Source organism: Erythrolamprus reginae, chromosome 3 (assembly GCF_031021105.1).
Source record: "Erythrolamprus reginae isolate rEryReg1 chromosome 3, rEryReg1.hap1, whole genome shotgun sequence".
NCBI classification, from domain to species: Eukaryota; Metazoa; Chordata; class Lepidosauria; order Squamata; family Dipsadidae; genus Erythrolamprus; species Erythrolamprus reginae.
The window spans coordinates 251,495,409-251,507,865 of NC_091952.1; the positions used below are offsets into that span (position 1 = coordinate 251,495,409).

Sequence of the window (12,457 nt, forward strand, 5' to 3'; positions counted from 1 at the left end):
AATATGTTGGAAAAAATTTGATCCTACCTTTAAGATAGGACAGCTACTTGTTAACCCCGGGTAGTAATATGATTGATTGCTACTCAGAAGGAAGCACAAAGGTCTTCTTGGGGAAGGTTTGGTAGGGAAGGTTTGCCTATTTGCTGATGACTCTAAAGTGTGCAATAGGGTTGATATTCCAGGAGGTGTCTGTAATATGACAAATGATTTAGCTTTACTAGGTAAGTGGTCAAAGCAATGGAAACTGCAGTTTAATGTTTCCAAATTTAAAATAATGCACTTGGGCAAAAGGAATCCTCAATCTGAGTATTGTATTGGCAGTTCTGTGCTAGCAAAAACTTCAGAAGAGAAGGATTTAGGGGTAGTCATTTCTGACAGTCTCAAAATGGGTGAGCAGTGCAGTCAGGCGGTCGGGAAAGCAAGTAAAATGCTTGGCTGCATAGCTAGAGGTATAACAAGCAGGAAGAGGGAGATTGTGATCCAGCTGTATAGAGTGCTGGTGAGACCACATTTGGAATACTATGTTCAGTTCTGGAGTCCTCATTCACAAAACAATATTGATAAAATTGAACAGGTCCAGAGACGGGCTACAAAAATGGTGGAAGGTCTTAAGCATAAAACTTATCAGGAAAGACAATATCGCCAAAAAAGCTTCTAGAGTTGTTAACCTGATCCTATGCAGTTTCTGCTCAGGCAATCTCACACTACTCACAAGAGCCTACAAAACTTTTGCCAGACCCATTCTAGACTACTGCTCATCTGTCTGGAACCCATACCACAACTCGGACATCAACACCCTTGAAAATGTCCAAAGATATTTCACCAGAAGAGCCCTTCACTCCTCCACTCGAAACAGAATATCCTACGAAAATAGACGAACAATCCTGGGCCTAGAAAGCCTAGAACTACGGCGCCTAAAACACAATTTCAGTATTGCCCACAAGATCATATGCTGCAACGTCCTACCAGTCAATGACTACTTCAATTTCAACTGCAACAACACAAGAGCACGCAACAGATTCAAACTTAATACGAACCGCTCCAAACTTGACTGTAAAAAATATGATTTCAACAATCGAGTTATCGAAGCGTGGAACTCATTACCAGACTCAATTGTGTCAACCCCTAACCCCCTTAGACTCTCCACGATTGACCTCTCCAGGTTCCTAAGAGACCAGTAAGGGGCGTACATAAGTGCCCTGGTGTGCCTTTCGTCCCCTGTCCAATTGTCTTTCCTTTCTCTCACTTATCATATATATTTTCTTTCTTTCATATATCCTCTCCTCTAAGTTCACTTTTACCCTTATATATATTACTACATGTCTATTTTTCTTCCTAAGAGACATGATTATAAGAGACATGATTGCCCAGTGGTTAGAATCCAGTACTGCAGGCTTCTACTTCTGCTGACTGCTGGCTGTCTGCAATTTGGTTGATTGAATCTCACCTGGATCAAGATTGACTCAGACCTCCATGATTCTGAGGTGGGTAAAATGAGGCCCCAGATTGTTGGGGCAATAGACTGATTCGGTAAACCTCTTAAAGAGCACTATGAAGCGGTATATAAGTCTAAATGCTCTTGCTAGTACTATCTAACGGGGTGCCTCACAAATTGCTCAAACTATACTCAAAAGCACCTGAGAGGAAGGTAAGAAAAACCAAAGATATACATATAAACTCAATAGTAGCAATTGGCAGAAGGATCTTGGAGTCTTGGTAGACAACCAACTTTATGAGCCACCAATGTGCAGCAACAGTTTAAAAACTATTAGTACAAGGTACATGGTTGTTAGGGTTTGCCATTGTAAAGTACCTATTGTAGTCTTTTGTACTATCACTTTAAATATTTTGGGCTGGTTTGCCATAAGAGGGCGCCAGTACTCCTTCCCTCAATGATGCTTTAACGCTCATTCGCTTTTGCTTTGCCTTGAGGGGGGAGTGTATTTGCTTAGTGCTTGTTATGGATTGTTGTATATATGTAAATAGTACTTATTAAGCATAACTAAGTCTGTGTCTTTTTCTTTGGCTTTGCCACACATCCACACACTGTTAAAATTCTCAGCTCAGTGTATGTCAAAGGTCTCATAGCCAAAACATACCAACAAAAATGCAATTCTAAGTTGCATTAATGGAGAGATAAAACACTTGAGCTCCAACATTTCAGATTTCCAAAGAGGGATTGGACTGCCATTTGTCTGAAATGGTGTAGGGACTCCAACTTGGGAAGGGGGTTGGACTAGATGACCTACAAGGTCCCTTCCAACTCTAATAATTTAAAGAAGCAATGGGTTCAGACCAGAGATCTTCAAACTTGGCAATGTTAAGACTTGTGGACTTCAACTCCCAGAATTCTCCAGCCACTATAGCTGGCTAGAGAATTCTGGGAGTTGAAGTCCACAAGTCTTAAAGTTGCCAAGTTTGGGGACCCCTGGTCCAGACTAATCAAGGAGAGAACCAACTTAGAAATAAGAAGACATTTCCTGATAGTTAGAGCAATAAACAAATAGAACAGCTTGTCTTCAGAAGCTGTTGGGAGCCCCTCACTGGAGGCTTTTAAGAAGATGTCAAGCAGTCATTTCTCCAGAATGGTAGAGAATCTCTTGCTTGACCAGGGAGTTGGACTACATCACCTCTAAAGTCCTTCCAAACCTGTTATTATGTTATTCTATTTTCCCTGTGAATATCTTGAGTGAGCTAGCTGCAGTAATGATCTAACTCTTTGAACTATTTATTGCCGCATCCAAAGGAGAAAAATATCCATTGCTTCTTATCCTGACTTCTGGTCATTATGAAAATAGATTGATGCCCTCTTCTTTGAAGCAGCCCCTAAAATATTGAAACTCTGCTAAAGTGCCGCCCCAATGCTTCTTTTGATTCTTCTATAAGGAAATTTTTCCTGAGCTCTAGGTTGGTTCTCTCCTTCATAATTTAAGTATAGACGATTTCCTGTAAGTATGTATCCAAACTTTTTGTGATTAATAAGTGTAATTTTCCCAGCATATACAAAAGCAAGTGGGATGAATTTTTATACAGAACTGAATAGACAAAACTGATGAAAAATACTTATGGGTAAGCTAAAGAACAATCTTAGTCCTTTGACCTTGAGTTTAATATACTATACTATACTATACTATACTATACTATACTATACTATACTATACTATACTATACTATACTATACTATACTATACTATACTATACTATACTATACTATGAGTTTGTATATAATATACAATATATAATATATAGTTTGTATGCATCTGTGACACTTGTATTCTATCATGACGGCTAAAAGCAATTTGGAAAATGAGTGAAAACCAGGAAACCTCAACAAGACATAAAATTATTTATTACAATGTCCTACCTGTTCAACAACTATTTCATCTTCAATCACATCAATAAACGAGCACACCAATAGGTACAAACTTAAGTAAAACCATACCAAACTCAATTGCAGGAAACAGAGTGGTCAATGCCTGGAATATATTACGTGACTCTATGGTTTCTTTCCTAAAACTTTAACTTTAGACTGTCTACTGTTCAGCTCACCCTATTCCTAAGTGGTCTGTAAGGGGCGTGCATAAGCAAATCAATATGCCTATGGTCCCTTTCCTAATGTCCCCTTTTATTCATATCCATTTCATGTATTAACAACCATGTTTATACCTATATCTGTTATCTAATAAATGATTGACAAAATAAATAAGATAAAAAATTTATATATATATATATATATATATATATATATATATATATATATATATATATATTATCTCTGGGTCTAACTAAACCTTCCAAAATTATAACGTACTTGAAAGTGATGGTCCAAATTCTTCAAAGCTGATGAGCGGAATATTATTGTGTCACAGTATTGAGGGCTGAAGTGACCACTGATGGCAGGACCTGCAGGCAAAATGACTTTAAGTCTAATTCAGATGTAGTTCATCGACAGAAGGGAAGTCTATCCATCTGATCTTGAGTTACAAGGTTCAAATAATTGTCTGAAGATTTGGATAGACCTGGAAGTAGAGTGTGAACAGAGATCTTCAGATGTGTTTTTATAAAAGGAAAAGACTTCAGCATAGCAGATGAGGATTGATCTCCTGAAGAAAACGTGGAGAGCTTTTACTTCTGACATGAAGAAGAAACTCTAAAAGATGCCTCTATACTCTGTGTCCTGTGAAATTAGAATCTAGCACCATGGGACCTCAAGATATGATCCTTGTCTGTCTAAGATAATCACCAACTGTCAGTGCAAAAGAGAGAAAGTTGGCTTGAGGCTGCTAGGGCAAGGAACCAAAAGCCAAGGCAGATAGAACTAAATGTTGAAGAGCTGTTCATAAATGTAGCAGCTCCTTATAAAGGAACATCTCTGGGAAAAAAGAAAATGGTTTGCCTTCATTTGTCACGGGGGAATTGTTCTTCAGAGTATATTTCTTTAAAGATGCTTTAAAGACCTTTTGCAAAATGACCTTCCTGCTCTGCTCAGACTTGATCTCCTTTTTTCCTCCCAACGGGAAAATAGATCACTGGGTTAATATTGCTATTCAGGCAGGAAAACAGCATAACACATTTAGTCCAATATAAGCTTGGCTCTAGAAAAAAACCCTGCAAAGATTAGATTAGATTTATTGGATTTATATGCCGCCCCTCTCCGTAGACTCGGGGCAGCTCACAAATCTAATATTTAGCAATCTAAATTACAGTTTTAAGTTAAAAAATCCAAAACAACACCAATATATAAAAAACAAGCACACGATCGAATCATACACAAAAACTACATGGGCAAGGAGGAGATGTTTCAATTCAAAGCATTGGATATGGATTGATGGAGACGTTCCTTGAAATGCCAGGATTTCTATGTGTATTCAGATGAAAGAGCCAATATGTTGAAAGAGATTTGGTCCTATATGTAAGATAGGACAGCTACTTGCTAACCGCGGATAGCAATAGATATATATTATTATTATTTATTATTTATTAGATTTGTATGCCACCCCTCTCCGTAGACTCGGGGTGGCTCACAGCAATAATAAGAACAATATATGGTAACAAATCTAATAATTAAAAAACATAATTAAAAAACTAAAAAAAACACCTTATTTAAAATAAAACATACACTCAAACATACCATGCCTGACGGCAAAGGTGGGTCTTAAGAAGTTTACGAAAGGCAAGGAGGGTGGGTGCAATCCTAATTTCCGGGGGGAGCTGGTTCCAGAGGGCCGGGGCCACCACAGCGAAGGCTCTTCCCCTGGGTCCCGCCATCCGACATTGTTTAGTTGACGGGACCCAGAAGGCCAACTCTGTGGCACCTAACTGGTCGCTGGGATTCATGCTGCATAAGGCGGTCCCGGAGATATTCTGGTCCGATGCCATGGAGGGCTTTAGAGGTCATAACCAACACTTTGAATTGTGACCGGAAACTGATCGGCAACCAATGCAGACTGCGGAGTGTTGGTGTGACATGGGCATATTTAGGGAAGCCCATGATTGCTCTCGCAGCTGCATTCTGCACGATCTGAAGTTTCCGAACACTTTTCAAATATAGCCCCATGTAGAGAGCATTACAGTAGTCGAACCTCGAGGTGATGAGGGCATGAGTGACTGTTAGCAGTGACTCCCAGTCCAGATAGGGCCGCAACTGGTGCACCAGGCGAACCTGGGGAAACGGCCTCCTCGCCACAGCTGAAAGATGGTTCTCTAATGTAAGCTGTGGATCGAGGAAGACGCCCAAGTTGCGGACCCTCTCCGAGGGGGTCAGAGATTCCCTCCTCAGATAGATAGATAGATAGATAGATAGATAGATAGATAGATAGATAGATAGATAGGTAGGTAGGTAGGTAGGTAGGCAGGCAGGCAGGCAGGCAGGCAGGCAGGCAGGCAGGCAGGCAGGCAGGCAGGCAGGCAGGCAGGCAGAGATAGATAGATAGATAGATAGATAGATAGATAGATAGATAGATAGATAGATAGATAGATAGATAGATAGTTAGAGAGATAGAGAGATAGAGATAGATCGATAGAGAGAGAGAAAGAAAGGAAAAGATACATTTTTCAAGAATCATGTGGTTAATTAATGATTAATCACATGATTTTTGAATAAACACTTAATGATTGTCATGGGTATCAAAAAAGCAATGAAGAAACAAACAATATTAAAAAAATCTTAGTATACAAACAACAAGTTACAGTCATACAGTCCTAAGTGGGAGGAAAAGGATGATAGGAATGATGAGAAAACTTAGTAGTAATAGTAGTGCAGACTTAGTAAATGGTTTGACAGTTTTGAGTGAATTATTTTTTTAGTAGAGTGATGCCGTTCGGTGAAAAGCTGTTCTTGTGTCTAGTTGTCTTAGTTTGCAGTGCTCTATAGCGATGTTTTGAGGGTAGGAGTTGAAACAGTTTGTGTCCAGGATGTGAGGGGTCAGTAAATATTTTCACCGCTCTCTTTTTGACTCGTGCAGTATACAGGTCTTCAATGGAAGGCAGGTTAGCAGCAATTGTTTTTTCTGCAGTTCTGATTCTCCTCTGAAGTCTGTGTCGGTCTAGTTGGGTTGATTGTTATTCAAAAGGAAGCACAGAGGTCTTCTGAGTGGGGTTCAGCTCTTCTATCTCCTTCCAGTAGCTTCACCTTCCTTGAAAACTTTTTGCAAAATGACCTTCATGCTCTGCTTGGTCCGAGTTCCTTTTTTTCTCCCAACTAGAAAGTAGATCACTGGATTAATGCTGCTGTTTAAGCAGAAGCACATTATCATACCTGCCTCCCAATAGCGCAGGTAAGACAGAGCTGGAATATTAAAAAAATTAAAAATCAACACAAAGATATTTAATGGAAAAGCAAGGATGAGGAAACAGAGAAGAGTAATTAAAATCATGAGTAAAAGCCGACCTTGATTCTTTTGATTCGATTTACGACACATTTTGAAGAAAAGGATTGCAGTAGAGAGTGTGATCAATGGGAGGCAAATTATAGCAAGCAGAAGGAAATAGAGGCCAAACAGGTTATAATTTTCAAAGACATTTGTCAATAGCATAATTCTCATACTTCCACTCATGAGGAAAGAGGAGATCCACAAGAGGACACAGATGCTGGAGGACAATTTTTTTGGCCGGGAACAGTGATGCCAGATTGGGAAAAGGACGGCCACACATCGGTCAATGCTGATGGCTGTCAGAAGAAAGATTGCATTGATGTACATCATGTGTGAGACAAAGGCACAGAGGTGGTAGAAGATTTTTCTTTCTTGAAAACGTGCAAATTGATCAATATAATATATAACTATAGATGCCAGGAACCCAAAGTCTGCAACCGCCAAGTTAAGGATGAATGTGGTGAAAGAGTTTGTCTTAATCTGGAAGCCAAGTAGCCAGATGATGTAGCCATTGCCCACAAATCCAATACAACAGATAATGAAAGTAATGTCCACCAAAGCGAACGTCTCTAAATACGAAGGGTAAATCCCTTCTTCGTACTCATATGAGTCATTGGTGTTATTATATTCAAAATAGTTTTCTGTGGTATCCAGATGTCCCAGGCTGGAATTCATCATTAAGCTTTTGTAAACATCTGAAAATCTTTTTGAATGGATGCTCCTATTACATGAGAAGAAAAAAAGAGTGGATTCAGTCATTCCTGTCTCCTAAATAATGCCAATATTGTCATAGCTTCCAGTGCATAAGTGCACCTGTGTGCCTTCCGTCCCCTGTCCAATTGTCTCTCCTTATCTCATTTATCTTTTCTTCCTTTCAAATATGTTCACCTATACTTTTATACCTTTTCTTCTATTCTTTTCTTTACTTATGTTATTACAGTAGTACCTCTAGATACGAGCTGCTCTGCATGCGAGTATTTCAAGATACGAGCCAAAAGGGGAGAGACATTTCTGTTCTAGTCCCGAGCTCAAATTCAGGATACGAGCTAAGCGTCCACTAGGTGGCCCAAGAATCCTTGCTTTTGGTTATCTAGGAGGGGAAAAACAAAGTCTAAAGTTATTTGTTCCAGATACGAGTTGCCTCGACATACAAGTTCCCTTCTGGAACCAATTATGCTCGTATCTAGGGTACTACTGTACATATCTTTCTCTTCAATGTGTATTATGTATTGGACAAAATAAATAAATAAATAAGTATCCAAGATAAGAGCAGTGGTGGGCTCCTATGGGAACGGTCAGGAATGCAGTTCCGGTAGCAAAATTTGGAGTTCCACCCCAGAGCACCCAATTTGCACTGAAAGATGTTGAAACAAAATGCATGAGCCATGCCCACAGGGTGGTAGTAAAACTTTTGGTAGCCCATCACTGGATAAGAGACACAGTGGCCCAGTGGTTAGAATCCAGTACTGCAGGCTTCCAGTTCTGCTGACTGCTGTCTGTCTGCAATTTGGCAGATTAAATCTCACCTGGATCAAGATTGACTCAGCCTTCTGTGATTCTGAAGTGGGTAAAATGAGGTCCCAGATTGTTCGGGGCAATAGACTGATTCTGTAAACCTCTTAGAGAAGGCTGTACAGCACTATGAAGCTGTATATAAGTCTAAATGCTATTGCTAGTACTATCTAAGAGGGTGCCAGAAAAAAATGGGTCAAGCTATACTCAAAAGCACCCGAGGGCAAGGTAACCCCCCCCAAAAGATATTTATTATTTGTTTGTTTGTTTACTTACTTATTTACTTATTTACTTATTTACTTATTTACTTATTTACTTATTTACTTATTTACTTATTTACTTATTTACTTATTTACTTATTTACTTATTTACTTATTTACTTATTTACTTATTTACTTATTTACTTATTTACTTATTTTAATTCATTCATTCATTCATTCATTCATTCATTCATTCATTCATTCATTCAGTGTTTTTAATAGGAAAGTGAACACAAAAACAAGGGGACACAATCGGAAGTTACTTGGGGGAAAGATCAAAAGCAACGTGAGAAAATATTATTTCACTGAAAGAGTAGTAGATCCTTGGAACAAACTTCCAGCAGACGTGGTTGGTAAATCCACAGTAACTGAATGTAAACATGCCTGGGATAAACATAGATCCATCCTAAGATAAAATACAGGAAATAGCATAAGGGCAGACTAGATGGACCATGAGGTCTTTTTCTGCCGTCAGTCTTCTACGTTTCTATGTTTTATTCATTAATTCATTCGTTTGTTTGTTTGTTTGTTTGTTTGTTTGTTTGTTTGTTTGTTTGTTTGTTTGTTTGTTTGTTTACTTACTTACTTACTTACTTACTTACTTACTTACTTATTTATTGGACTTTTTTTTTCTTCAATTTTTTAATTAATTTTCATAAAATAGACAGACACACATACAAACAATAAACATAAAGTGGGGGTGTATTTCCCCCGCTTCTTTTGAAAGTATACATTCAAATACAGAAAAAGAATACATAATTGAATATATGTTAACTATTTAAAAATTTAGTAAATTTGAGTTAAAGTTTTACAAATCTTAAATACGATGTAAATGTTAGGTAAGGTTAGTATAACATAATCATCAAAAAATACCTTTAATATAATCTTAATTACTATGGTAAAATACCATCGAACCATCAAACCAAACATTTAAGCTAATTTCAACTATTCTACATCAAAGTTCTTAATATGTTACTTATACTTATACATAAACTACTATGTCATAATCATCAAAAAATACATTTGAACTAGTATTAATATTGTTATCACCTAGGTAAAAACAAATGCAGAAAATTAACTAGAAATAACTATGTATATCTTATTTTTTCTTATCTATCCATTTATAAACATTGTTCCATGTTTCATAAAATTTAGTATCTTCTTGATCGTTTAATCTTCTTGTCATCATGTCCATTTCAGCGCAATCTAATATTTTAGCTATAACCTCTTCTTCCTTGGGGATTTCCTCCCCTTTCCAATTTTGCGCATATATTATTCTAGCCGCGGTTAATATGTGTATAATTAAATAAAGAATTTCTTTCTTATAAGTCTGATTTGTAACACCTAGTAAGTAAAATTCCGGGGTATTATCTATATCTTGCTTTATTATTTCTTTTAATATTTTCTCAATCATCTTCCAATATATTTTAGCTTTACCACATGTCCACCATTGATGGTAATAGGTTCCTATATCCTTCTTACATTTCCAGCATACTGGGGATGTTTTGGGAAACATTTTTGCTATCCTATTTGGTGGGAGGTGCCATCTATAGAACATTTTAATTTGATTTTCTTTTAATGAAACTGATTTGGTCATTTTCCAGTTATTGATCCAAACTTTCTCCCATGTATCTATGTCTATTTCCTTGCCAATATTTCTACACCATCTTATCATAGTATCTTTTAAAGTCAACTCTATATTTTTATGAGCGATGAGAAATTTATATATTTTCCCTATCATTTTTATTGAATTAGTGGTAATTAAATTACTTAAGAGATTCTTACTTTTGTTAAAAATGTAAAGAGTTTTATCCTTCTGGTATCTAGATCGAATCTGGGCATAATGCCACCAATCTATTATTATCCCTTCTTCTTGTAATTCAATTCTAGATTTTAGCTTCATCTGATCATTTAGTAATTCTTTATATCTATAAGTTATTTTCTTGTCCTTTATAGACTTTGGATGCGTTATTGCTTCTAGAGGAGCTAGCCATTCTGGGATATTTAAAAAGTGATTTTTCTTTATGTCTTTCCAGACTTCTAGTAGATACTTCCTTAATGTATGCCTTTTAAAGTATGAATGGTTTTTTTCCTTATCATACCATATAAATGCGTGCCATCCAAGCATTAAATCGTGTCCTTCTAAGTTTAGTATTCTTTTGTTATCTAGGATTATCCACTCTCTAAGCCATGTTAATGCAGCAGCCTGATAGTATAGTTTCCAATTTGGAAGGCCGAATCCTCCTCTTTCTTTAATATCTTCTAAGCAATTCATTTTTATCCTTGCTTTTTTCCCTTGCCATATGAATTTTTTAACTAGGTTTGTTAAAGTTTTTAAAAAGATTCCCCCTGGATTTATTGGTATTACCTGGAAAAGAAATAAAACCTTGGGTAAAATATTCATCTTAATTGTTGCTATTCTTCCTAAAAAAGATATTTTCAGATTATTCCACATTGCTAAATCTTTTTTAATTTCTGCTAATAATTTTATATAATTATCATTTTTTAATGTTATTGTTTTCGCTGTTAAATTTATTCCTAAGTATTTTACTTTTTTTACAGTCTTTATTCCAGAGATACTTTCTAATTTAGTTTCTTGTGTTTTATTCATATTTTTGGTCAAAAAATGTGTTTTGCTTTTATTTATCTTTAAACCTGTTACCTTTCCATATTGTTCAATGGCTTGCAGTAAAGTAGGAACTGTTGTTATCGGTTCTTCAATTATGAACATTAGATCATCTGCAAAGGCCTGGACTTTATAAGTTTCGTCTCCTACAGTTAAACCTTTTATTTTAGGGTCCGCTCTTATTTTAATTAATAAAGTTTCAAGAGTCATGATAAATAACAATGGTGATATAGGGCAACCTTGACGAACTCCCTTATTTATATCAAGTGTTGGTAATTGATTGTTATTCAATATTATGTTCGTTGTTTGTTTTGAGTATATAGTATCTATTAGGTTAACAAATTTTGGGCCAAATCTCATTTTATTTAATTGCATTTTTATGAATATCCAATTAACGTTATCAAAGGCCTTTTGAGCATCTAGAAACATTAAAGATGCCGTCTTGTCTGAATATTGTTCATAATACTCTAGTGTATTTATTACTGTTCTAAGATTATTTTTGATTTGTCTCCCTGGTAGAAACCCATTTTGGTCTTGGTGTATTATTCCATTTATAACTCTTTTGAGTCTCTCTGCATAAATGGCAATAAATATCTTATAGTCTACATTTAATAATGATATAGGCCTATAGTTTTTAATTTTTTCTGGATCTGTGCCCTGTTTATGTATTAAAGTTGTCAGTGATTCTGACCAAGATTTGGGGATTTTACCCTCAAGTCTACATAAATTAAAGGTTTCTAACATGTGGTTTCTTATTGTTTCATTTTCTATCTTGTACCATTCTGCGGGTATGGCATCTGGGCCTGTGGCCTTGTTGCTTTTCTGTTTTTTAATTGTTGTTAGGAGTTCTTCCATTGTTATTGGTCCATCCATGGTGGCCTGTTGGTCTTCTGTTATTTGTGGTAATTTTGAAGCTTTTAAGTAATTAAAAACTTCATCCTCGGTAACATGATCTTTGGCGTATAGCTCTTTATAAAAATTATACACAATGTCTGCCTTACCTTCTGTATCGTATTTTATTATACCGTCTTTGTCTTCTAATTTTTGGATTAATTTTGATTGACTCTGTTTTCTAAGTTTATATGCTAGCCATCTGCCAGGTTTATTTGCGTGTTCAAAATATTGTTGCTTTGCTCTTTTGATCTTTTCAGTTAATTGGTTTTGTTCTATAATTCTAATTTTATGTT

The 12,457-nt window shown here is 36.4% G+C and overlaps 1 protein-coding gene across 1 annotated transcript; it reads right to left on the reverse strand.

Annotated features, from left to right (window-relative positions):
- Positions 1-6,608: 6,608 nt before the first annotated feature.
- On the reverse strand, positions 6,609-7,550 carry LOC139165500 (mas-related G-protein coupled receptor member H-like). Its single transcript, XM_070748676.1, has one exon. The coding sequence runs from the start codon at positions 7,548-7,550 to the stop codon at positions 6,609-6,611; it is 942 nt and encodes a 313-aa protein (XP_070604777.1).
- Positions 7,551-12,457: the final 4,907 nt, after the last annotated feature.